This window comes from Gossypium hirsutum, chromosome A10 (genome assembly GCF_007990345.1).
Source record: "Gossypium hirsutum isolate 1008001.06 chromosome A10, Gossypium_hirsutum_v2.1, whole genome shotgun sequence".
Taxonomy (NCBI): Eukaryota; Viridiplantae; Streptophyta; class Magnoliopsida; order Malvales; family Malvaceae; genus Gossypium; species Gossypium hirsutum.
Window position 1 is genome coordinate 13411485 of NC_053433.1, and position 27078 is coordinate 13438562.

Consider the following 27078-nt stretch of genomic DNA (forward strand, 5'->3'; position numbering starts at 1 on the left):
CCCATCATTCCAATTTTGGCCCATTAAGCCCAAAAATATCAAGGGCACAGAAATCATGCACTTTGCAGTCCAAATTTTGCAGCTTACCAAAAACATTAATCGATTTACCTCACGAGCATTCGCACACTCGCAAATCTACAAAATACCGATTTTCAGCATTTCAGCTTTTCGACTTTTGCCGATCCAGACTAAGAAAGAGGGTGTTAGTTACACACCTGTTTGCAACGATATGCTGACGAGATCCACACACGAACTACGTGCAATTGGATTACTAACACGTTAATCTAACTATTCAAATACGAACTACGTAGTAACCCCTTACAATATTCGGCCAACCACACCTACAGATCATAGTAAGCTTATAAGAAATCAATAAGCAACTCATTAACAAATTTTTGTCAATGTTTACCACATAATCATAATCTCACTGCAAGCTGTCTTCCTGAACAACAGTCACTAAATCATTTATAACTGGAGCTACGAAACTCCAAATCAAGTGTCGTTAATTTTCCCTAAATATAGACTCATATATCTTATATGCATAAAATTTTTAGAATTTTTTGTTTGGCCAATCAATACCAGATTTTTCTCAAAGTTTCGCATGTTTCACTGTTTGACTAATCTGACCACTCTTCATTACGAATCAAATTTCTCATTGTATGGAGTTCAAAATATGTTCTCGTTTATTTCATTTGAAACTAGACTCAACAAGCTTTAATTACATAATTTATTCAGCTTCTAATTCATCTCCCACAATTTATGGTGATTTTCCAAAGTCACGTTACTGCTGCTGTCTTAAGCAGATTTATTACCAAATTCACTCTTTCACACATAACTTGTATGCATGTTATTTAAACATGTATATCACCAATCAATCATCACATTTCTATGATTTTACTTAAGTATAATCTCCATTTCATCATTTTAAAGCACAACATGTTAGCCGATTTTTCCCTTTAACATCTAAGGCACATGCATGCTCATTTGTTTGGCTCAACTTCACCTATCTTCCATTTTTCATCAAAAGAACATGAAACAACAACCATTTCCTTCATTTTAATTCATGACTAAATGCTCACAACACAACTAAAAACCAAAATATGCTTCAAGAGTTAAGGTAGAATTAAGAAGAACTTATGATCCTCAAAATAAAAGCAAACTACCATGAACTTACCTTCAATTTTCTTCCCCAAGTGACCGAACATTCAAGAGCTTTCTCCTCTCCTTTCTCTTCTCTAACTTTAGGCTATGATGAACAAAGATGGACAAAATTTTGTTCTTTTCACCCCTTTTTTTTAATAAAATTTCATATTTCATCCATTTAATTCTTTAATACAAAAGACATGAAATTCCCATAATGGAACATTTACCTAACCCATTATCATGGAACATTTACCTAACCCATTATCATGAAACATTTACCTAACCCATTATCATGGAACATTTACTTAACTCATTATCAATTTGTATCAATTTGTACCATAAATTATGGATATCAAGTGCACATTTTATCTACAACAACATGATGGCTGGCCACTTCATGTAAAATGGGAGGTTTGTCATGCAAATCCTCCTATTTTGCACTCCTATTTATTTGGCCACTTCAATTTAGCCTATAGCATTTTCAAACATTTTCACATAGGTCCTATTTCATAATTTCACCCCCTTTTTCTTATAGAACAAAAATTAACTAAAATTGCCAGGTTCTATCTTAAGCTTGGGCCTTCTAGAGGCCCACTAACATAATTAAACCTATGCCAACATTCACAGAATTCCCGAAAATTGGGGCGTTACAAGATTATTTAATTTTCAGAGTTTATTTTAATTATCTTTATTTATCTTTAATTAAATGTATTTATCTTTTTAGAATTTAAGTTAAATTAGACTATCTCCCTAGTACTATAAATAGGGGGTGAAGTGACTCTATTTGGGGGGTTTATGTAAACACTCTCCCCCTTAAAGTCTAGGCTTTTGTTTCTTCATATTTTCTTTCAATAAAATTTCCTTTTCCATTTTTATATTTATTTTCTTTTCCACTATTATCAAGAGCCACTAAAACCTATCTAGCCGAAGGTTGTCAATATTCCCCAAAAAGGGTTCTTAAGGCCTAGAATTCGTACTTAGCTTTCTTGCCAAGTATTCATCGTTTCTCCACACTACGGGCTGACGCTTCCCTCCATGGCCTTTAAGAAATAAGCTTTTCAGCATATGCAAAGGCGGCCGCTTTGTATGTTTTGGAAGGATTGCACAGTCGGTTCGTTAACTTACTGCGTCAGAGGTTGGCGAGCCAAAGAGACAAAATGGCGTGGGATTCGCCATTAAGAAGCGTTGATCTAGCATAGATTACTGGCTAAAGTCAGGTTCCCTAAAAATCGTAAGTCTAATCTTTGGAGCTGGTGGTCATAGGCGTCCTCTTCCGCTATAACTGGCTTACTTGAGTTGAGAAGGGTTACTTAAAAGCCAATGATTGAACCCAAGGCGGAACGAGACAATCGGAGGCTGGAATCTCGCCACATAAGAAACTTTCTCTTTTCCCAACTCTATTTACTTTTCCTCATTTCAATTTCTGCAATTTATTTAATTTCACAAATTCAATTCACTTTAAATTCTGTTTTTATTTTTCCGGATTCTTAATTTTATTTTTTATTTTTCAGGAACGCAAGTTTTCTTGGCCAAGAAATTGTCCAGGATTTCAAGAATGAGCATTCGTACAATCCGATCTCTGAGGATTCGACCCTACTTCCCATTTACTATTATTTTTACTATTATTTTAACTATTTTACAGGGAATAGGATATTTTTGGTGCTCTCAACGACGCATCAGTCATCACGCGCCCAATCTCTCCCAATCGTTCCAGACGCAAATCCTCTTCGTTGCCCCACCAGAGCTTCAAGTGGCGATTGCTCGTCATGATTATACCAATAGTAGCAACGCTGTGCAAGATGGCCGTATTTACTGTATATTTGACACTGTATTCGTGGATGGAAAAAGCGACCACGACCACTAATAGCGTAGCGTCCTCATTAAACGAACCGTCCTTCGACTGAAACTGAGGTCCCTCCACCATATTCGAAGCAACCAACACATCTTGGGCTGATCGAACTTGTCGAGCTTTGCATTCAAGCAAAGCATCTACGATGCGTTGAAACAGTAACGGACCCGAGGAGAGTGACGCGGATGAGACAATAGCATCAAACTCAGAGGAGAAACTAGCAATGAGCACCGCCGTCCATTCGGCCTCTAAGATCTGAGATCCAGATGCTGTAAGAAGAACGCACAAGCTTGTGATTTTATTAACATACGATCGAATAGAAAAGCTGCCTTTTCGGAGAGAGTGAAGCTCATGACGCAATTGTGACTGCTTCGTACTCAAATCGGCTGCGAACAGGTTATTCGCCATGATTCAGACGTCATGTGCAGTTCAAACATCCTTGAAAGAGGACAAAAATGAAGAACTTATCGTGGATAAATGCCAGGAGGTAAGCAAACTGTCTTGCTGATCAAAGATCAAAGCAGACGAATTGACTACAAGACTACCATTGGAGGATTGAACAAACCTCGTCGGAGCTGTCAACGATCCATCAAGAAGACCGAACAAATCGTAGCCACGAAGAATGAGCCAGATCTGCTGCTGCCATTGAACGAATGAACCTTCATCCAATTTGACAACCTCATGTCTAGAAAAGGACCTGACCACTCGTTCACCAAGATCAAATTCGGCAAAATACACGGTAGCCATGCCCGAGAATCACCGAGCGACTGACACCATGATAGAAATCTAGTAGCTAACAAATTCTTGAAGAAAACTCTACAGAGAAGAGAAGAAGATTTATTCAAAATGATATTAAACTTTATGCTTACTCTGTATTCTACCCATATACACGTTTATATACACTAGAGAAAGCCTTCACTGCTGTTAACAATTTACCAGCTTGTTAACTGCCTAACCACCTAACTAATCACACATTAATCACATGTGTATTCACATACTATAACATTCCTCAAATTGAAAATTTTTTATTCATTATCTCTGATTATTATCATGTCATCAACATATAATAATATCAATAAATGTTAATTTGATTGTAATTTTATAAATAAACTAGAATTTGAGTCGGAAACTCTAAAGTCATAAAAGATGAAGTATCAAACAACTTTACCATACCATACTCATGGTGCTTGTTTCAGGCTACAGTGTGCTTTCTTCAAATGATAAATATAATCTAGAAATTACATAGAGATAAAGCCAATAGGTTGCTTTATAAAAACATCACGATCTAATTCTTCGTATAGAAATGCACTCTTTCCATCAAATTTCCATAGTTTCCAACCTTCAAAGTAGCTTTGTATAGAAATATATTCTTTCCATCAAGTTTCCATAGTTTCCAACCTTTCAAAGTAGCAAGCGAAATAATTGATTGCGATGTCACCATCTTTGCTATTGGGCTAAATATCTCCTCATAGCCCAATCCATAATTTTTAGAAAACCCACGAGCAATTAGACAAACTTTAAACTTGTCAATGGTATTGTCTGGCTTTTTCTTCAAGTGAAAGACCCATTTACAAGTGACTGGCCTATTTTTTTCTAGTTTAGGTGCCAACTCCCATGTCTCATTTTGTCTAAACCTTCAATCTCTTCGTACATTGATCTTTCCCAATTTAGACAACCTTTTGCACCTTTATAACTTGTTGAAACTTTTACATTAAAAAGCTCTCATAAAGAAACATAAGGTTATTGTGCAATTGTTAAGTTATACTTGCCTCCTCTCCCTTGTAGACTTTTTTTATTACTTATTACTCACAGTCATCATGTCTTTGAATATTCGGCCTTGGGGTTGGAGATTCATTTTCCATCTCCTCATCAATGGATGCTTGCAAATTAAATCAGGAAATAGTTAATCCAAATTATCACCTTCATCGTTAAGAATAATATTTTCAACAATAGATCTTTGAAAAGATGATACTTCATCAAACACCACATCTCTAGAAATAGTAAATTTCTTTGTCTTTGGATCCATACACCTCTAACCCTTTTTAAAAGTGTCATAGCCAACAAATACATGTTCTTTGCTTTTGGGTCAAATTTAGTTCTTTTAAACTTAAGAACATGTATATAAAAAATAGAAACAAATACTTGAAAATAACTCACATTTGGCTTTTCACCATATAACATCTCAAAAGGAGATTTCTATTTACCTAGCTAAAGAGATAACATGTATGTCATATGAAATTCACACTAAACAGCTTCTGCCCATAGCTCACAAGGAAGATTCTTGTCATGCAACAAAAAAAGACAAAATGAAGCAATATAACCAAACTTTCTTTTTACAATTCTATTCTATTAAGGAGTGTTTGAGTAAGTCATTTGAAAAAAAATGTTATTGTTATCCCAGTATTGAAAAAAATCATCTGACAAATATTTTTCACCATTGTCACTTCGAAGACACTTTATCTTCTTCCCAAACTCTTTTTCAATAACATATTTCAGCTTCACAAACTTGGATAGCTCTTCACTCTTGGCTTTAAAAATTTTAACCCAATTGAACCTTGAGTGATTATCCACTAACACTATTACATAGCAATGACCACTATAGCTTAGTGTTCTCAGTCTCGTCAAGTTTTGTAACACCCTGAAAATTTCTACAGTAATATATTATCCTTAATATAGTAAAATAAGGAAATAAAGTGACAAGAAGAGGAAAAATTGAGTTATGTCACTAGGAAGTATATTATGGCATATTGATTCAAGGAAGGACTAAATTGTAAAAGTGAGAAAAGTTTTGTGGCCCAAGAGTAAATACTCAAAATTTGAGGGATTAAAATGTAAATATGAAAAGTTGAAGGACTAATAGTGAAAATATTTTAAGGGTGGAATGACCTAGAAACCAAGGAAAATTGATGAATTAGGACCAAATTGAATAGGTGAAGAATTATGAGGGACTAAATTGTAATTTTACCAAATTAAGTGATGACTCAAGAATGAAATTTTAAAAGATCACTAAGGCAAAATGGTTAATTGGAAGAGAGAGAAATCTAAAGACAATGATGATGTTGGAGATATATTAGATAAATTAAATAAATAAATATTAGTTTATTAATACTTTAAATTGATTTTTAAATATTATTTTATTATTTTATTATTTTATTTAGTATATATAAGGAAAGAAAGATGAAGAATCATCATCTTTTCTTTCCCATGCAAACCAATGTGAGAGAGGAAGAAGAAAAGAAGTTTTCTTTCTTTACAATTTAGTCCTTCCACCAAAAACTCATTGTTTTCACCTAAAAATTGAAAGAATTTCCATAGCCATCATGAGAGAAAGATAGCAAGGAGATGATGGGGAGCAAGAATATCAAGTTGGATTCAAGAAATAGAAGCTGGAGGAGAGAGAAAAATCAAGTTAAAGATTGAAGTCAATAAGAAAAGGTAAGAACACAAGGTTTCAATATATTTTTAAGTTTAATATTGTTGAAAAAGTATGGAATTGATGTTGATTTAGAGTTTTCTTATATATGGTCTTATGTTCTTGTCATGTTAGTGAAGAGAAAGTAAGAGAAAGTAATGAAAAATAGTGTAGAGAAAGAAAATAAGGGTGTTATAAACATGGTAAATAATACATTGCACTAAAACAGTTTTAGACAGCAGCAATAGTCTAAATTTGAAAAATCACCAAAAATTGTGGGAATCAAAATAGAGGTTAAATAAAAAATTAAATTAAATCTTATTTAGTCTAGTTTCTTATAAAAGAAACGATGTAAGAAATGAAATTGTAAATTGTGAGATATAGTAAATTCTGTGAGATAAGGTCAGAATGATTTTGGGTTCCTCTGTTCTGACTTTGGAAAATCATAAAAAATTGGATAAAAATAATTATGGGCTTAAATTTATATGATTAGAATTATAAATGAGTCTATTTTCAATAGAAGTAAACGAGAACATCATTTTAATTCTGTACAATGAGATAATTAATTTTTAGTTAAGAAGGATCGGAATTGTCAGACAGCAGAATAAGGGTGATTTTAAAGAATAAACTGTACTTATTGGCTGAACCAAAAATTTTTAAAATTTTATGGTAAGAATATACATAAGTCTAGTTTCATGGAAAATTAGCGGATCTTAATTTCGAGTCCTGTAGCTCAATATATAAATAAGTTAGTGACTATAACGCAAATGGACAGTTTTGAATATACATATAAGTAAATAGTGAAATTATTGATATTGTTATTTGTAGCATGTTATATAAATTAAGGATGTGGAACGGAGAGGAAGAGGAAAATATGTATGAATACTCATCTAGCATGGCTAATTTGCACGTTTTAGGCTCAGGGACTAAATTGAATAAAAGTAAAACTTTATGGGTAATTTTGTAAAAATATTAGAAATGACCAATTTGCATGAAATGGATTATTTTATCATTTAAAATTACAAAATTGAATGAAATTATTAATTTAGCTCAAGATCGGGCAAAACATGTTTTAAGGATTAAATTGAAAGTTGTTGAAATTATGGAAAATTCTGATATTTTATAGAATTCATGGGTTGTTATCAATTTGTTTGAGAATAGCAGCTGGAAATGAGGATTAAATTGCAAGAATTTTATTTTTTTTAGCCTAAGGATGAAATCGACATTAATTAAAAAGTTTAGGGGTAAAATGGTAATTTTGTTTAGAGCATCAATTGAATGTATTAGAACATGAAATAAATGAAAACAACGATCAAATTTCTTTGTAAAGATCCGGATGACTCGAATACGAGACTTAAACGTGGAAAAGAAAGATATCAAATTAATGAAATTATAAACATGAACAAGTAATGAGGTAAGTTAGTGTAACTTGATTTGTATTTTTAAATGCATGAAATATCGATATAATGAATTACCTGATTTATGTTTATGAAGAAATGGCAAAAGAATAATATTTATCATGACATGTAAATATGTGATTATCTTTGATACGTTGATACAAGGAAATTAATTAAATTGAGACGAGTAATAAATTCAAGTACAACATATCGAGAAAAATAAGTACGTTAAGGGACAATATGTTTGATTTTAATTGGTTCCAAATATGAACGTTAGATGAAATGAAATATCTGATAAATAAATCGGTAACTCCGGTAATGCTCTGTAACTCTATTCCGGTGACGGATTCGGGTTAGGGGCGTTACAAGTTTATATGAACCAATTCAAATAACGTAGATCTTAGATTTGATGACCTTTAGAAAGGAAGATGATGAAATTTATCATATTAACAACCACGACAAGTCACATCTTCATGTACATTCTTCAGAATTGGAAAGCCATCTAACAATCACCTAGAAGAAATCTATTGCAGCCTTTGGAGGCCTACATAACCCAATTGAGCGTGCCAAATTGCAGCATTGTTGGTTTGACTTGTTTTCTTCACATAAGTTTCACATGATAACATAACAAACAACGAACTTTTCTTCTTCCTAGTAAAAATAACACTACCAAGAATATTTTACATTGTTAAGAACATTTACATCCTTTAGGCCAAATAAGACATATTTTCCAGAATAATAAAACATGACATAAATTGAGAGGGTTTTAATTGAGCCATAAAAACTAAAAAAGATTCTAGTTGAGCCATAAAAGCTATGGGTTGCACTACTAACTTCACTAGGGAGGGCCAAATATGAGGTATAGAAAATCTATGACACTATAATAGTATAGATATAACTAAACTTGAATTAGCCACATAAGGACAAAACACATAAGGGAGATGGTAATGTTTGACAGAATGGTAAACGTAGTCAAATATCGCATATGAGGACGAACCCCGAGGATTTGATTAGCGAAGACTTTTATAGCTAGAAAGCTTTTTAGGAAACATATAGAAGGGTAGAATATGAAACATAACTCATCTACTTCACTAGGGCAAGTGGGAGATGGTTGGATCTAGTGTCATAAGTGTAGTATTTTTGTCAATATATGCTTGTAATTTTTTTTGAACAAATTGGTTAACAAAACAAATTCATTGATTACATTAATATACTTTGTATAATTATCCTTACATGATTTTTGCACACAAAATAAAATGGAAGCAAATGTTGTTCATTAGTTGTCTAAATGTTTAGCTAATACTAAGCGATATTATGTGGTTGGATCGTAGTACGGAAAGATAGCTTGTATTAGTAGACGAACCTAAACATGTCCTTAGTCTAATCGAAAATGAACAAACCGATTGAAAGACTAATATGCATTCTATCAAGTTCAATTGGGGAGATGCATTATCTTAGGCATTGGAACGGATGACTCCCAGAAGATAGAGACATAGATGTGATTTACTAGATTAACAGTACATCAGACAAGACCCAAGTAGAATAGATCATAAATCCGTTTATGGATTTATTCACTTGTGGTATTCGTAGTGTGGTATACCTAAATCTTGAGTAGATGGTGGGCTGTGTATGCGTGACTCGTACACTTTGATGTAAGTAATAGCCTGAGTTCAAATAGATAAGGAACCGAAAGTTGATGCATTGGTTGTACGACTTCTGTAATATGTAGCGTCATTCACAACAGTGGAATTCATAGCCCAAAACATGGGTAAATGATATTCTCTCATTGGCATTACATGGTTGATGAAAAGTAAAAGTGGTCACGGGTCGTCCATTTTTGTGGTGGATGATTTGATCACTAATTGATAGTGATTGACTTTTTATGAAGGAAGATGTAATGATTACTATGAGATAAAATAGGATCATATTGGGAGAACGAATATTATCCCAAAGAGATCAAAGATATCTTATGAGGGTAATACACTAATGACAAGGTCATTATATGAGCACTAAGTAGTTGATTTCGTAATGGCATGTCGTTAGGGACAGCTAAGTCACGATACTATAATGGAATGACTTCGTGACTAAATGAGTTTATACTTAATAGGTGAAAAGCTGAAACTTAATTATAAATCATTTGAGCATCAACTTCATACATCCAATTGGTCTTTCCGCCAGCTTGTTGAAACCAGAAATGAATTGCGTGTTTGAATAAAAATGAACAGAATGAATAGAAAAAGAGAAATGGGAAACATTTATGAATAATTATGATTTTCTCTAAAATGGAGAAATAGAATCATTTGGAAATGAAAGTAGGTTCCTAAAAATGAAAATGAAAATGAAAATTCGCATCCTGTATAGGATTACTTAAAAATGATAGAAGAGTAAGCTTATGTTTTTGGACTGTTTTAAAGCCCGAAAATGAAAATAAATCATTCGGTTATAGTGAACATGTTGAGTTGTGACATATTGAACGAATTCTCTCAAAATATTATTAGGGGTAAAATCGTTAAATTTTTATTAAGAGAGTAAAATCTTTAAAATTTTACTGGAGTAAAATTGAGATAAAAAAATATTTAACATGTAAACATTAAATTTATTTTAGAAATAGAAAAACTAAATCGGGTTGGATCACATTACAGGGTACTGGGTCAAAAAAGCCCAATAAGTACTCGTAATTGGACCCGATGTGAGAGGCGCAAAACCCCTTATATAACATGAAAGGGGCGGCAACCCTCGTCGAAATACAAGGGTTAGTCGTTTACCCCTCTTCTACTCTAAGTAAGATATTGTTTTTCTATTTAAAATAAATCTCTACAACTTTACAAGAGTTCTACCTTCTTTTCATATAAATAGATAGCACCAGTAGAGCTATTAACATAGGTTTTGAGAGATTGTTATTCTGCTGAAAAATAGAGAGAATTTATTCTCAATTTTTAAACATATTTTTTAGAATAACAATTTTATTGGTTTCTATTAAAGAAGAGAGAATTTTATTTTCACCCCAAAAGGAAAACTTTTTCTAATTATGTATTTTGATCCAATTGGTTCGAGCCCACACTTGAAGCAATTCATGGTATGAGAATAGTGAAGAAGATCGTTTGGTTGAAAGCCGAAAAGCATCAAGGATCCACTTATCCAAAAACACAAGTACAAATTCGATTAAGGTTTATTGCTATAAATATCACAAACTTAGTCGATTTTCAAATTTTTATTTTTTCGTTGTGTAAAAAAATCATTTTCAAACCGGGTTTTTTAAACAATAACCACGGGGTGACATGTGGCAAAAAATTGTAAAAAAATAATAATCAATAAAAGTTATAAAAATTATTTAATTTTAATAAAGAATATATTAAAAACATTTAATTTTTATTGAAAAATAGAAAAATCATAAAATATTGTGAAATATTATAAAAATAAAAAAATATATAAAGTGTAGAAAAAAAGTTTTTTAACCGTTAACTTCAATAGTTGATCGTTAAAGTTAACGACCATGAGTTTTTTTCAGTTAAAGTCATCACATGTCGCAACACAGTGTGCATGTGGCGAAAAATGATAAAAAAAACTAAAAATTAATAAAATTTATAAATAAAATAAAACGCTTCTTTTGGTACAATAAAATTTATTTTTTTCTACAAATTTTATATTTTTTTTTACATTTTTTATAATTTTCTTATGAAAATTTTATAATTTTCTTATGACTTTATAAATTTTTATAATTATTTTCTAATCTTTAATATTTTTTTACATTTTTATTAAAATTTAATAATTTTTATAATTTTTATTGATTTTTATTTTTTATCATTTTTTACAACATGTCAAGTCATGGTTGTGACACGTGATGGCTTTAATTGAAAAATTAGAGGCGGTTAACTTTAACGATCAAATGGCCTTTTTAATGTATTTTGGCAGTTCAAGTACCCAATCGAGTGTAAAAAAAAATAGGGGCTTAAATGCTTTTATTGAAAAAGTTTGAGGGTCTTTTTGATGTATTTTGAAAATTCAAGTACCCAATTGAGTGCAAAAAACAGGAGCTTAATTGCTTATTTTGAAAAGTTTGAGGGTCTTTTTGATGCATTTTGAAAGTTTAAGTACCAAATTAAGTGAAAAAATTAGGGGCTTAATTTATTTTTTATTTTTTGAAAAAGTTTGAGGACTTTTTACACCATTAAGCCTATAACTAAACAAAAAGTTTATAATTATTAGGTGAAAATATATTGTTGATCTTTGTATTTTAACAAAATTTGAAATTTAGTCATTACACTTTAAAAGTAAAAAATTAAATCCTTCTGTTGGAAAATATGAACATCACATATATAATAAGGATAATTACATGTTATTATTATGTGCTCACTAAAAGTGATCTAATTTGGCTAAAGTTTTATTGGGCTTTAACTATTAAATAAAGTATGAGTCAAATATGTGTAGATACTCTAATAATTGAGTTCTAATCAAATTCTAATTAATGATGGGCTAATTAGAAACTAGAACTAATATGCCAATATTATAAATATTAGGGTTATGGTCCCAAATTACATATAAGATATCTTTTCTAATATCCCATTCTGCAAATATTATCTAAATTTCTTGTACGCTAATTTGGAAGATCAAATCTCTAAGATCTAGAAAAAACTTCAAGAAATTCATGGATTTAAGTACGCTTCTGCATTTAATTTTATTCTTGATGATTTGACATGATATATCTTGGTTTTTTAAGTTTTATTTCAATTTTATTTTATAATTCTAAAACCTTCTACTTTTTCAATTTAAAAATTCTAATATAATTATTAATGCCGTTCTTATTTTTCGTCAAAATTTATTAAACCAACATATTTATTTTCTGTCAACGACATAGTAAACTTTTTAATTGAAAAAGTAAAAAATAAAAAAAAACTCTATTTTTATTTTTAATATAATGAATAGCATATTTCAACCAAATTAATATCATTATTGTTATTATTACCGACATTTAATCTTTTACAGTTATTTAATACAAATAAATAAACTAAATAATGTCAACAAGTAGATGCTGCTTATTGTCAAATGTTTGGTCCCTTCAATTCATTAGAAGTGCGGAAGTGTCAAAATGTCAAAAAGGTAACCTTCAGTTCATACCATTATGGATCCACAAAATTTGACAACCCAATTTCATAATTTTGACTAATAAATAGTGTTTTATTTCGTTAGAAATATAATAATTGCTTTATATTAGTTAGATTGTATTTTATTTTTATATTAAAATAATTGGTAAATTAGTTCATATATATTAGATTAAAAAGTAAATTAATCCTATAAAAATTTTCATCCATTCTTACTGTTAAAAGTTAATCTTTGTATGTGAACATGAAGTACACATAACACATAAAGTGTAAATGTCTGGTTATTTTGTCAGCTATACCAGTTTTTAACAGAAAAAATGGATGAATTTTTTAACAAAAAGGATCAGTTTGCTCTTTAATCTAACATATAGAGACTAATTTTTAATTTTTTGAGTAAAATGAGAAAAATGCAATTTAACTCCTAATACAAAAACATTCGTGGTACTTTTACCATTTTAATTCAAAGTAAAAACCCTAAAACTCAACCATTAAAAAGATTAAAACTTATTTTCAGATTTACTTTCTTCTTTTATTTAGGATTATTAAGATTAATCAATTTGGATATTAGGTATTTGTTTTTCTTGAATGAAAAAATCGATCGACCATTTCATTCTAAAAAATTAGGATTTTTTCATTAATTGAGTAAAAAGTGAAAAAGTCGGTTCCATTCCTTTCTAAAAAAAATGAAATTTTTTTTGGTTGATTTCACTTTTTACTCAATCAATGAAATTTTTTAAATTTTTTTAGAATGAAATGGTCAATCAAATTTTTCAATCAAGAAAAACAAATATCTAATACACAAATTGAATAATCTTAACAACACTAACATCTTACTTTTCATTCCAATTTCTTTCTAAAAAAAAAGAAAGAAATTAAATCTAAAGTAAAAATTATCCATTTTTGTTACATTAATACTTTAATTATAAGGTGAAAAGAAAAATGAGATGTTATTGATTTTATTTTAATAAAGTAAAATAAATACAAAATTTAAGACTTAAAAAATTTATTTTAATTTAATGACTAGCATCATTTTAATTCCCATCATAAAATTTCACACTATAATTATCGCCCAATATTTAAAATATAAACGAAAATGAAGCTTAACCGTCAAGAAAAGCACGATACTTCTATTAATGAAAACAAGTCAAGATTTGCTACTCGTTTGATTTTCTGTGCTTGGAAAGTTTAAGGACAAACAAAAAGGGAGTTATGTACCCTGCCTGCGCAACCTTTACGGTGGTTCCTCCCACCAAATTTTACTTGCAAATTAATGTCAAACACGTCAACCGCTAGCTGTCGTACACGGATATATTATTATAAGAAGATGCACGGGAGAGGGGATGCACGACCACACCCATAAATAATAACAAAGAGAATCGTGTGGGAGGGATTAGAGCAAGATGATGGCTGACACCTCCAATGAAGACGATCAAAGCATGGCGATGATGCATTTGCAGTTGCAGAGATCTCTAAAATGGCTGGATGACGTCACCAATGGAATAATTGGTTACGAGCTCGAGTCTCGAAGCCTTGCAGGTCTTCAGGTCATCGAAGCTCGCACCGGCTTCTTGCGTTGTAACTTCATCGTCCCCCTTCTTGCTTCCGTAATCTCTCTTCTCTTCTTCTTAATCTTCTGTTTATTTTAAAATTTCAAATTCAAAGGTACTTTTTTTTCCTGTTCTAAAATATAGATAAACTACACTATTAATCATTAAATTATAACTAAATTTTAGTTTTGGTCATTTAGGCTTCGTTTGTTTCATTGAAAATAATTTTTAAAAAATAATTTATTTTTTTTAGAAATGCTAATATTTTCTGATGTTTGGAAGAATCAGTGTAAAATATTTTCTATTGTTTGATAGATTTCTTAAAAATAAAAGTTGTTTCAATTAAACAAACATGCATTTGAGATTTTTTTATTTTTTATTGTTTAATTAAATTTATTTTTATCTATAACTTTATATTTTATATTATTTTTGCATATGTTAAAAATATTATGTTAAATTCAAATTCATTACAACGTCATTTTTTAATTACATGAGTACTAAATGAATATTTTTTATTTAAAAATATGACATCAACAAAATTGATAAAAAAAATCTAAAGATGTCAACAATTGGACTTGATTTTCAAATTTGAAAAGTAAGGAGACTAAATTCTTGAAAATAAAAGAATAAAAACTAAATTACAAATCTGTAAAGTGTACATAAACTTATAACATATGTTAACCTTTATCCTACAAAACATTTATTATTAATATATTTATAGTTGTAATAAATATTTATTATTAAAATATTAATATTGAATATTTTCAATAATATGTGAATAATATTATTTAAAATTATTATTAAAATAAAATTAAAATTTTAAATAATTTATTAAAATAATAAATTATATTTATTATATTAATAATTTATTATATCACTAGATATAAATAATTAAATATGTATGTTTAATAATATTAAAAAAATATAATATTTTAAATATTTTAAAAAAATAAAATTTATTATCAATATAATAATATTAAGCTTGATTTAAGTTAATTTTTATATAAAAATAAAATTATCTTTAGATGAGCTCTTTTTTAGAAAATGACTTACGCTTTTCAAAAGGGTAAGTAATTTTTTCAAGAAAAATAACTTATTTTACCTTGACCTGTAAGTCATTTTCCCTTGACCATATTACTTTCTGTGAAACAAACACAAGAAAATGCAGAAAACATTTTCCGTAAAATTTTTTACATGTAAACAAACAGATGCTTAATTAAACCAATACAAGTTAATTACCGAGTTATTCGAAAGTTTTAATTTAAGTTAACGAATTATTTAAAAGTTTTTATTTAAGTAAATAGATTTTGAAGTTTTATTTTAAGGTTTCGTTAGAGAGCTTCAAGTGATAATTTAATAATCAGTACAGTAGATCAATATTTATCTACAAGTAGAAAAACATACATTAGATTCTAGTCAGGAAAAAATTATTTAAATATTGGTTTATTGATGACCTCCAAAGTTATTTCATGAAACAAAATTCTAAATTGTAGAAGAGAAAATAAAATAACTTATCATTGGTGAAGACAATAGCAAATTATATAGCATCGAATCGATTTTAACAGTCCAATAACTTATGATAGTCAATAACTAAATTATAATTTTTTTAATTAGTATCAAAATAAAAACTTACTTGATTAATAAAGTAATTTACCTAAATATTCTTTATTTACCTTGTTGATGTTCACATCATTTCATTTTTTTTAAAATTCTAAATTATGTTTCTCTGCATCAAGAAAAAAGAGAGTAAATATTTGTATTTTTTATTATTTTAGGATATAAATGGAAATTGGCATGTGGGAGCTATAGCAACTATAATAGACAATGTGGGTGGTGCTGCCATATATTCCACCGGTCACTATTTAAAAGTCACCGTCAATTTCAACATTACATACTATTCAACTGCTAAGATTCAGGTTTATTTTGCTGCTCTCTTTTTTATTTTTTGAACACTAAATTAATAAAAGAAAATGTTATTAAAATTTAATTTTGATGTTAATTAATAACTATAAGAGAAATAAAAAGTTGAGTGCACGCAGGACGAAGTAGAGATAGAAGCAAAGGTAAAAGGGAACAAAGGAAAGCTTACATCTATTGCGGTGGAGGTTCGAAACAAATCCAACGGTGGACGGTTAATAGCAAGTGCCGCTCAGTGGACGGCTGCTAATGACTATAGATCACCTCAACCTCAATCTCAAGCTAAGCTTTGAAAATGGACCGGGTTATTTGTTTATTTATATTTAAATTTTTTTTATGAACAATTCTTTTAAATGTCTCCCAAATTTGCCTGAAAATGGTTATACGAATTATGGCCCAAGCTTTTTATATATCCAAATAAGAGAAAGTTTGGGGATTAAAATCGCAAATAAAATTTTTTATTAATTAAAGTTATTTCAAAGTAACTCAATTTAAGTTTGGGCTTTTAATTTATTTCATTATTAATAGTAAAACAAAAGAAAGTTTGGGCATTGAAGTCGAAATATAAGTCCTATTGAATAATACTAAACCCAAATTACATTCTAACTCAATTTAACTAGTTTTGACCCATCAAAATTCAATTATTTCTATTGAGAGATTTTTCTTCATGGAATTGTATTTCTACACACACATGTACATGATTGAGTTTAAGCTTGATTGGTATCGGTATTATTGTTAATACAGGAGGACATGGGTTCAAGCGTGCTAAAGTAAATTATCTTTTTATTTAAGGATTAGGGAAGGGCTATAGATAATTTTAGGCATTATATAAAAAAGAGTAAATATGATAAGAAATTATAATACTGAGATTAAAGTTAAAAATAGTTGCCATGCAACATATATATCCCATTACAAATATGTACTTAGTACTAGTTTTTAATATCACATGTGTTGCACATAATTTTATACATTTTTTTAATTTATTAAATAATTTTTTATAAATTATATATATTTGTACAAATTAAATGAGGATTTAAGTTAATTTATACTAAAGGTCAGTTAATTTTGAAAAATAATTAAGAAAATAAAATAATATTGTAAAAATAATTAAAATAATAAATAAAAATATTAAAATAATATATAATTTTGGAACTTATAAGAAAATATAATAATAAACATTTAATGTGACTCTAAAAGAAGAAGTCTAGATCATACAACCCATTTAATAATATTGAAAAGATATTTACACTAAATTAATTATCTCATTTAATAATTTTGAAAAGATATTTACGCTAAACTAATTATCTCATTTAATAATAACAATTAAAAAATAATTGTTGAATTTTGAATTTCTTTTCAAAAAAAAATTTACAAAACGTTTTTAATGTTATTTCAGACAAATAATGAATAAATAAATAAAAACTGATTTAAAATTGCTTGCCTTGTATAGTATAAAAAAATTAAAAATAAATAATATCATAATATTATATTATCTCATCAACGATTAAAATGATATTCTATTTCTCTCCAGTGCCATTGTTATTCGAATATGATTTAATATTGCCTCTTGGAAGATCCATAGCTTTAACACTTATTTTTATATATATAATTTTAATTTATTATTTCTAACAATCTCTATTTTTTACTAGTAATTTTTCTTAAATATTACTGGATTGAATCTAACTAATAATTAAATGTTATTTATAAAGCTAAAGTTAAATTTTAATTCACATGTAACTCTAATACTAATTAAGTGATAATTAAGAAGCTTATAGTTTTATTCAATTAATAACTCTATTTTTACATAAATTAAATTAGCACAACTTTTTTACTACTACTATTATACTACTACTATACTACTACTACTACTATTACCACTATCACTACCACTACTACTACTATTGGTAAGCTATGATAAGAGGAACCTAGAAAAGTATCTAGGGCTGCCAACAATTATTGGTAGAAGGAAGAAGGAAACATTTGTTGGGCTTAAGGAAAGATTCATAAAACACATAAATAGCAAGAGTGTGCATCATCTATCGGCAGGGGGTAAAGAGGATTTTTTAAATCCATATTACAAGCAATCCCAATTTATGTCATGCAATCTTTTTCATTAGCGATTACGTTATATTGTGAGTTAGAAAGTATTATTAATAGGTTTTGGTGGCATAATAGTAGAAAAAATAAGGGGATACATTGGTGCTTCTGTAGGCCGAAAGCTGAGGGTGGATTAGGTTTTGGAGGTTTAGGCACTTTCAACATGGCATTATTAGTGAAATAGGCTTGGAGATTAATGACGAAGTCGGATTGTTTGTTAGCTAGTGTAATGAAAGCTAAGTACTACCAATGAAGCAATTTTATGAGTTCAAGGTTAGGGTCTTACCTTTATATACCTGGCAGAGCATTTTGAGTGCTTGAAGGCTATCAGAGGAGGGTGGTAGGTGGAAGGTTGGCAATGAGCAGACAATTAATATTTAGAATGATCCATGGTTGTCGAGGCTTGGATAAGGGAGAGTGATTGAGTATTGCATTAATATTAACTATACCTATGTGGCAGATTTGATAGATGTGAATTCTAATACCTGGAAATTCGAAGTGATGAATAGGCTATTTGAAAACAATCAGGTAAAACATAATTATGACAATTTCACTCTCAAGGTGTGCCCAAAATGAAAAATTTGTAACACCCTCTACTCGACCCGAATACTAGATTCCGATATTAGGTGTTTCCATATATGAACTTAACATAAATTTTAAAACCAGCTACGTATAATCCTCTTTCCACTTATTTTTTATTATTTTAGTAAAAGTTTACTAAGCAAAAGAAATAAGGAAAAATGTTCAAGAATACATCCAACTCTTAAGAATAATACATTACAACACAACAGTTTGTTAAAAACAAACTTTCTTGGTGTAGAGATCTATATGCCATATTCCTAAGACATTTTTTGTATGCATAGTATCCTAGCTCGTCGCTTTACTAGTGCATTCCTGACTTGGTCTCTCCTGGCGAACTCATTAATAGCCACACCTAAAATAGGAACAAAACGCTTATAAGTTCACAAGCATTTAGTGAGTTTTAATGTGAAATACCTTGGAACCTTTGTAGTTAAGCTCATTATCTTGAAGATTGGATTTCATCTCTGTCCTTGGCAGATACTTTCATGATATTGAACTTGCACCTATACGTCGACTTCTATACTATCATACCAATTCTCACTTCACTAGAATGTAGAAGTCTTTTAGCTATACAGCTCTCGATTGTCACACGAGCTGACCACATGCTCGTGTGAGTACTGTAGATATGGTAAAAATTTTGATCCACATTATCTTAGATAGTTACATGACTCAACCACATGGCCGTGTGACCTATGGTAAAATTGGACTTTTAACCCACATGGCCATAATGAGTTACATGGCCTTGACACACGACCGTGTGACCCCTTTTGCACAATTGTCTTATTCTTTTGAAAATATTACAATTTAATCCTTATTTGTTCTCAGAGCTTTCGTAAGCACAATTTAAACTCGATTTTGTTTGCAATACATGAATTATGTGAATGTATGCGGTTATTCAATATTCAATATGTGAATGTATGTCGTAGCATCTTATTTCTCGGGTTCGGCGACTATACCAGGTGAGGGTTGTTACAGTACTAGACCTGCTCACTATAACACCTGGCCTGGCCCGAAGACCCACCCGAAAAGTGGGATGGTTTGGGAAAAATATAGGCCCAAAAAATGGACTTGGGAAAAAAAATAAAGCCCGTTTAAAAAATAGGTAGGGTTTCAGGTAAGGTATTTTAGTCCCGGGCCCGGCGTGAATTCACAAAAGGACAAAATTTATTACTTTTTTGTTGTTTCAATGTTATTTTCTTGTTGTTTTCTTCCAATTTTGCTACCATTTCACTATTATGTTACTACTATTTTATTGTTAATTTTGTTATTATTTTAGAGGCACTTGCTTGTTAAGTTGCATTTATCTTAGTGTTATTTAAGTATACATATTTTTTAAAACTTATTTTCAATTTGTTGAGAAATATTTATTTTAATGTTTTTAGTATTTTTGATGTATTATATATATTTAAAAATATATAAAAAAAATTAATACGGATAGGCTAGGTCGAGCTTGGGTTTTAGCATTTTTATCTGAGCCAGCCTTGGGCAAAATTTTAGGGCCCATTTTCGGGTCGGGTTAGACATGGGCCTAGTAAATGGGCCTAAATATTTAGTTGGGCCTAACCCGAACTCAGCTCGGCTCGGCCCATGAGCACATCTATACAGTACTACAAGACTTTTTTTTTGGGGGGGAGGGGTGAGAAGATGTAGTTGGAGATAAATTTTGGTGAGAGTTTTTTTTTTATAACTATGGAGAGAATTTTGTATCCCTTTTAAGAGAACTCTATGAGAGTTAAGGTTTTGTATTTGGGGTTTTAGGTAATGTATGTTTAGTACATTTAGATTTATTTTCTTCATATTGTACTCTCATTTGTTTATTCAATTAGTGAAAAGTCAAAGCTTTCTTTGGTTGTAATTTTTATCCTCTTTGAAGGAATTTTTCACATAAAATTTGTGTTCGATCTTCTGTACCTTTTTTATTTCATTGTTTATACGGATTAATCTCCAACATATATTTTCACTCGACAACACTTAAAAAATCATTTAAGAAACGATTAAAAAATTAAGAAAAATGAGAGAACCAAAACAAACACTCAAAGCGAAAGCTTGGGACGTTTTTCAATTGTTGCAAGTTTAAAAGAAAAATAACTCTGTAAATATGCTTCGTATAAAGTATAAATTATGGTGGAAAGAAGGAAAAAAGAAACTTTTGCAATATTTTACCAATGGAAAAAGAACCGAAAACTAAATGGAAAGAAGCTAGTGCACATCTTCTCGATTTGAAACGACATTGCAAGAGAAGTCTTTTGTCTTCAATTCAACCATAGAGTCCATGTGCAAAAGTCTTCTTCTATACGTTACTGTCAAAGTAAGTTACCCATCTACAAAGTCTTGGTCCATACATTGTTGGAAAAATTGTATTTTTATGAGAACTTTTAAGTCATATTATCAATAGGTAAATGTAGAGAGTTGAATCATAAAATTATGGTTTCATATTCTACTCTATGAGAACTTTACAATGGTATATCATATGCTCAAAATGATTAAGTGATGAATGAGAAATTGATACTCAAAATAAGCTACTCGAAAATATTTGTTGAGGAAAAGTAAAAAGTTTAGATCCCATATTGGTTAAATACCAAGTATGATATGTGTTTATATATGGGAACCTTCATAAAATATAATAGGATGGCTAAGTCTAAAATTTTGCCTTGCGAGCAAGAGGGTGCGTGTCTAAACCCGACGGGGTTGGGGTGCACCCATACGACGTGGGCGATGCAAAATTTCTGAACAGGTCGGATTGATATTTTAGCAATCATCATGTCTTGGACTCTGTAACATCAGCAAAGCAAGAGGGTCTGGAAACGGAGGAAAATGGCAGCCTACAAAAATCCCTCAAATGGTTGAAAGGTCTATCGAAAGGCCACGAGCTGGAGGCACTCACCCTTGAAGGCCTGCTGATCATCGACGCCCAAAAGGGTTCCATACGCTATAATTTCGTCGTATCCAGTCGTGTATCTGTAAACAAAATTCTAGTTTGAATTAATATTTTTTACTCTCTCTATCTCTTCCTCTGTTTCAGCAAAAGGGCAAAATAAAATAAGATTGCAAACTTATATTATGTAGGATCCAGATGGGAATTGGCATGTTGGAGCGATGGCCACGTTGATTGACGACCTTGGATTTACTCAGTTGCCGACCATGTCAAATCCTCCCTTGATTTCAATATCTCGTTTCATTCAACTGCCAGGATCGAAGATAATCTTCTTATTTGATAAAATCTTAAAATCCCTTTCTTTTTCATTTTCTGGGTTTTGGTTTGAAGATAGGGTAAGTTTTAATGGTGCTTGCAGGAAGAAGTGGAGATAGAGGCAAAGGTGATAGCGGAGAAGGGAAAACTTTCACTGGTGGTGGTGGAAATTAGAAGAAAACGAAACGGGGAGCTAATTGCTTTGGGTAAACAATGGATGGCCACAACTAAAGATAGCATTAACGCAGCCCAACTGAGTAAGCTTTGAAACTTAGGTTTATCTAAGCTGGATTCGAAATTTTTGCTCTTATGATCAAATGAGGGCATTCATATAGACAAATTGCCTGTCATTTGAAATGCTTTTTCTGGGTTTTGGAGCTCTGATGAGACCTAATTACAATAGTAGCAATTCAATAAAAAGCAATGCCATGTATCTATGCCATTTATCATGTTGACAACTTAAGTTTTTTAGTCCGAAATTTGTATATCTTTTGATTCAATTATCCATTTTCAATTTTATTTTTATCAGAATGCTCATTACTTTACAAACTATTATTTAACACTAATATTACACAAAGTGGTTAAGTTTCTCTACTTCCCCTTCACTATGGCCGAATAAACCAAATAAATTTTTCATCTACTTATATTTCTCCTTTTCTTTCACACTTCTAACAAGCTAGAATTCATTTTCTAATCATTTCCTATCTAAAAATATATCTACTTCACTTAATTTTTCTAAGCTTTCATCAATGTCCTTTAATAACAACTTTTAAAATATTTGATAAAATAAAAAAACTATTGATATATACATGTAAAGTAAGCTTTAAAAATTCAAAATCTAAAAATAATTTGAAGAAAAAACGTACATTATACTTGAATTTGAAGGAAAATAATTGAAGCAAATTTTTTTTCTTTACCCTTTTTTTTATGTTAAAAAGAGAGAAAGATGAGTTCAATCTTTCTTTCTTTCTTTCTTTTTTATGTATTATAATATTAATTAATAAAATATTTTTACTTATTAAAATATTTTTACTTAATTAAAAATCATTTAAAAGCCATAATGAAACCATTTATTTTTTTTAGTAATAGTAAAATTACTATTAAGTCCTTTCCATCAAAATAAAAATAAGATAATTGTACTTCAGTCTCTATATTTTTATAACTTATTCAATTTAATCCCTAAACTCGATACCGAATTTTTAACTTAATCACATGCTCCTACTAATAATCCTCTGTGTTTTCATGTCTGACAGTTTCTTTTAAAAACAATCACAATTTCTTATACTACTATTTATTTATAGATTACTTATTAAAGAACTTCTACTATAAATATTCTCTCTCTCTCTCTCTCTCTTAAAAAAAAGTGGGGATGTTACTGCTTGTGAGCTGTTCGAGTCAGCTCAAATTCGACTTGATCGATAGCTCGAGCTCGACTCAATAATTACCAATTGAATTCATTTTTTTTAGTCGAACTCAAGTAGCTTGTGAGCACCAGTGTCTCATTTCACCTCTACCTAGGGACGAAGCTAGAGGTGTATCTTTGGAAGGTGCAAAATTAAATTATAAAATCTTAAAGGGGTCAAAGTATAATTTTAGCTTTGTATATGCTTGTTATTTTAAAATTTTAAAGGTATTAAACTAAAATAAGTTTCATCTTTGAGGGGTCAAAGTGTATTATTACCATTAATAGACTTATAAATTAAAAAATTTCAAGAAACTAAAATGGTAATTTTCAACAGGGGGCACAGGCCCTAATTGCCCCCTTAGTGCCATCCATGTAATTACTAGTTTGTACTATCTGTATCAATTATAGATTTAGTTTATTCTCTCCAATTGGATCATTCTAAATCATCACTGTTCAATTTTTGAAATTTCAATCTTGATGCAAATGACAAGTGTATCCATTAATTGAAATTTTAATGAGTAATATGTGAAAATAGCAAGTTGACATGATATTACACATATAATAATATGTTTGTCACATTAGAGTTTGGCAATAGCAAAACTTAATTAATTTAGCAATTATCGTTCGATGGGGCTTGAAATTTTAAAATTTAAAAAGTTCAAGGATTAAAAATGACTAAATTAAAGTATAAAAATTAAATCAACAACTTTCACAAAATAAGGGACTAATAACATAGTTTAGCCTTTATGAACTGATGAGACTAGTGTCACGGGCTGCAGTTCAAAGCTCGTGACCATCGCACACAATGCATCCCATGGAGGTCTATCTTTGACATGGGGATCATTTGACCCGTGAGAGTTGGCCCGATTCAAAGAGCTATTGGAGAAGCCTGTCAGATTGAAGTTTGTGTGGCCTAATGGTGCAGATATGAAAAGATAGACTACCTTAGTAACTAAGAGAACTAATCTTAGAAGATAGGGGAAATCATATCTTATAAGATTTGATTTGATTTGATTTGATTATGTAATCTTATAAATCTCTTGATTTAAAGGATAGACTAATCTTGTTCGTTAATATAACTTGATCTAGATCATCAGTTTTGGGGAGGTCAACTATAAATAGAGAGCTTCCCCCTCACTTGTAACTAACTCAATTCTTGTATTCTTTTAGAGAAAGTAATACAATAGAGAGCATTTACTCAAACACCTCTTGTGTATATTTTTCTGTGACTTTTTGTTATTTTGTGCCTTCTTTTGACTAGAGTTGCTTCCGCTATATAAATTGGTACATTGGAGAAATTTTTTGTGAATTCTCAATTATTTGGTGGTTAGGTTGACTTAGGCGTGTTTGGAACGAAAGGATCGTCTAAGGCCGTACGACTTACATGACTAAAGTTCTAGCCTCATGACACTAGTAACAAAATGTAAATCTTCTAATTGATTGGATTGGTAAAAGGCATATAATGTTGTATTTATCTTATAAATGATTGCATCTCCTGTTTTTTGTTTTGCTGATATCAATATGAGTTGTATGTTCCATTTTTTGACAAAAAGAAAAGGTAAAATGGTGTTATTAGGCCCTGTACTTCTATAAAGTTTGATATTTAGTCCATATACTTGTAAAAGTTAAAAACTCAATCCTGTTGCTTTTTCAATTTAAAAATCTTAGTTTAATTATTATCGTTATTGATAGTTTATATTAGAAAATTTCAACTTAACATATTTATTTTTCGTTACTCGTATGATGCGTCCCATGAGAGTAGCTTAATCAACTTACCAATTTGATAAATGTTAATAGAAAATACTTATGATTTTAATGATTGAATTTAATTTTTTTAACTTTTTAAATATAGAGATTAAATTTTAAACTTTTTCGAAGAACAGGCACTAACATCATATTTTGACCAGAGAAAAACATTTTAAAGTTATGCCTGTGTCACCTGTCCTTTCAAGAGCCAAACCAAAGGGCGTTAATAATAGAGAGTCAACATATTTTGGATGCTGGGGGTCTGAAAATGGAAGAAGATGCTATCCTACAAAAATCCCTGAAATGGTTGCGAGATCTATCTAAAGGAAACATAAGCCACGAGCTGGAGGCACTCACTCTTGAAGGACTGCAGATTGTCCATGCCCAAAAGGGTTCCATACGCTGCAATTTCGTCGTTCCCACTCGTGCTTCAGTAATCAAAATCTCAATCTTCTTTTGACTTATACATATTGATGTTCTCTCATCATCTGTCTTAACGAGAGCTCAAAATCCGCAGGATCCAGATGGGAATTGGCATGTTGGAGCCATGGCCACGTTGATTGACGACGTTGCTGCGACGGCAATTTACTCCGTTGTCGACCATGTCAAACTCTCCCTTGATTTCAGCATTTCATTTTATTCAACGGCCAAGATTCAAGTTAGTCTTCTCATATCGTGAAATCTTAAGTTCCTTTTCCTGTGTTTTGGTTTGAAGATAAGGTTTAATGGGGGTATGATGCAGGAAGAAGTGGAGATAGAGGCAAAGGTGATAGGGGAGAAGGGAAGTCTTACACAGGTGGTAGTGGAGGTTACAAGGAAAGGAAACAGAGAGCTAATTGCTTTGGGTAAACAATGGATGGCCTCCGATAAAAAAGGAATGAAGCCATCCCAAGTGAGTAGTAAGCTTTGAAACTTTACTTTGCTCTGTTTTCCTGATGAACTGATGCCACTGCCCATTCTTCTATGAATACTGGTTTGGAAGGCTTTTTGCTCATGTCATCTCAGGGCATTCGAATACTACTACCAGTTGAGTTGCTTTTTCTGGGTTTTGGTTTAAATTGATGAAAGCTTAACATTTTCCTTTTAACTCGAATTAATATTTATGAAGAATTGAAAGAGACACATGGTTGCTGCTGGATTTCTCAGAAGTTAGTCTTTTTATATACATAATCTGTGTTTTATATTTCCATTGCATTCACACAACATTTAATCTCGGCTCATTTTTTCAATTTGGTTCCTTAATTTTTTTTCTTTTATACATTTGTTAGCTTTTCTCAAATTCACTCTGATATTCTTTCATGTCTTCATTTAATTTTTTATTACAAAAAGCTATAATTTTTCAGTCGGTGAGGTCTCGTAATATCAAAGAGTTACGTCATTACATAGTCCAAAATTAGGAAAATTTCAAGTTTCAAGATTAAGATTAAGGTGAACAAGAAAAGTTCAAAAATTAAATCGAAAAAATTTATCAAGTTCAAAGACTAAATGTTACTTTTTCTTTTTTTTTTTAAATATAATTTAGTATATTAAAAGGTCCAAAGCCAGTACATCCCATCAAAGTGCTTGAATCGTAAAATCTAACAAGAAGTTTGGTTTGTGACCGCACTATGGCATACGACTATCAAGATAATTAGCACAAAATATAATGATTTAAAAGCGGTTTTTATTGCAAGTGTGATATGTCAGTTGTAATA

At 30.4% G+C, this 27078-nt stretch overlaps 2 protein-coding genes across 3 annotated transcripts; both read left to right on the forward strand.

The window, feature by feature from the left end:
• Positions 1-12836: 12836 nt before the first annotated feature.
• LOC107897182 (uncharacterized) lies at positions 12837-16806 on the forward strand. The gene is made up of 3 exons (XM_016822539.2): positions 12837-14504; positions 16223-16363; positions 16487-16806. Exons 1-3 carry the CDS (start codon positions 14301-14303, stop codon positions 16655-16657), a joined length of 516 nt encoding a protein of 171 aa, XP_016678028.1. The 5' UTR covers positions 12837-14300; the 3' UTR covers positions 16658-16806.
• A 4619-nt stretch (positions 16807-21425) lies between these two features.
• LOC107897181 (uncharacterized) lies at positions 21426-26532 on the forward strand. 2 transcript variants are annotated; one of them, XM_041078769.1, is made up of 6 exons: positions 21426-22003; positions 22110-22490; positions 24970-25061; positions 25546-25817; positions 25902-26042; positions 26127-26532. In XM_041078769.1, exons 4-6 carry the CDS (start codon positions 25653-25655, stop codon positions 26292-26294), a joined length of 474 nt encoding a protein of 157 aa, XP_040934703.1. In that variant the 5' UTR covers positions 21426-22003; positions 22110-22490; positions 24970-25061; positions 25546-25652; the 3' UTR covers positions 26295-26532. The 2 variants fall into 2 exon arrangements, with proteins under 2 accessions (XP_040934703.1, XP_016678027.1); XM_016822538.2 differs by lacking the exon at positions 24970-25061.
• The last annotated feature ends 546 nt before the right edge of the window (positions 26533-27078 follow it).

Excerpts from the sequence above, each read along its gene's own strand:
- LOC107897182 (XM_016822539.2), top strand. The coding sequence starts at position 14,301 with ATGATGGCTGACACCTCCAATGAAGACGATCAAAGCATGGCGATGATG. Across the intron at positions 14,505-16,222 it reads TCGTCCCCCTTCTTGCTTCC|GATATAAATGGAAATTGGCA; the intron begins GTAATCTCTCTT and ends TTATTATTTTAG. Across the intron at positions 16,364-16,486 it reads ATTCAACTGCTAAGATTCAG|GACGAAGTAGAGATAGAAGC; the intron begins GTTTATTTTGCT and ends GAGTGCACGCAG.
- LOC107897181 (XM_016822538.2), top strand. The coding sequence starts at position 22,451 with ATGGCCACAACTAAAGATAGCATTAACGCAGCCCAACTGA. Across the intron at positions 22,491-25,545 it reads CATTAACGCAGCCCAACTGA|AGAAAAACATTTTAAAGTTA; the intron begins GTAAGCTTTGAA and ends TATTTTGACCAG. Across the intron at positions 26,043-26,126 it reads ATTCAACGGCCAAGATTCAA|GAAGAAGTGGAGATAGAGGC; the intron begins GTTAGTCTTCTC and ends GGTATGATGCAG.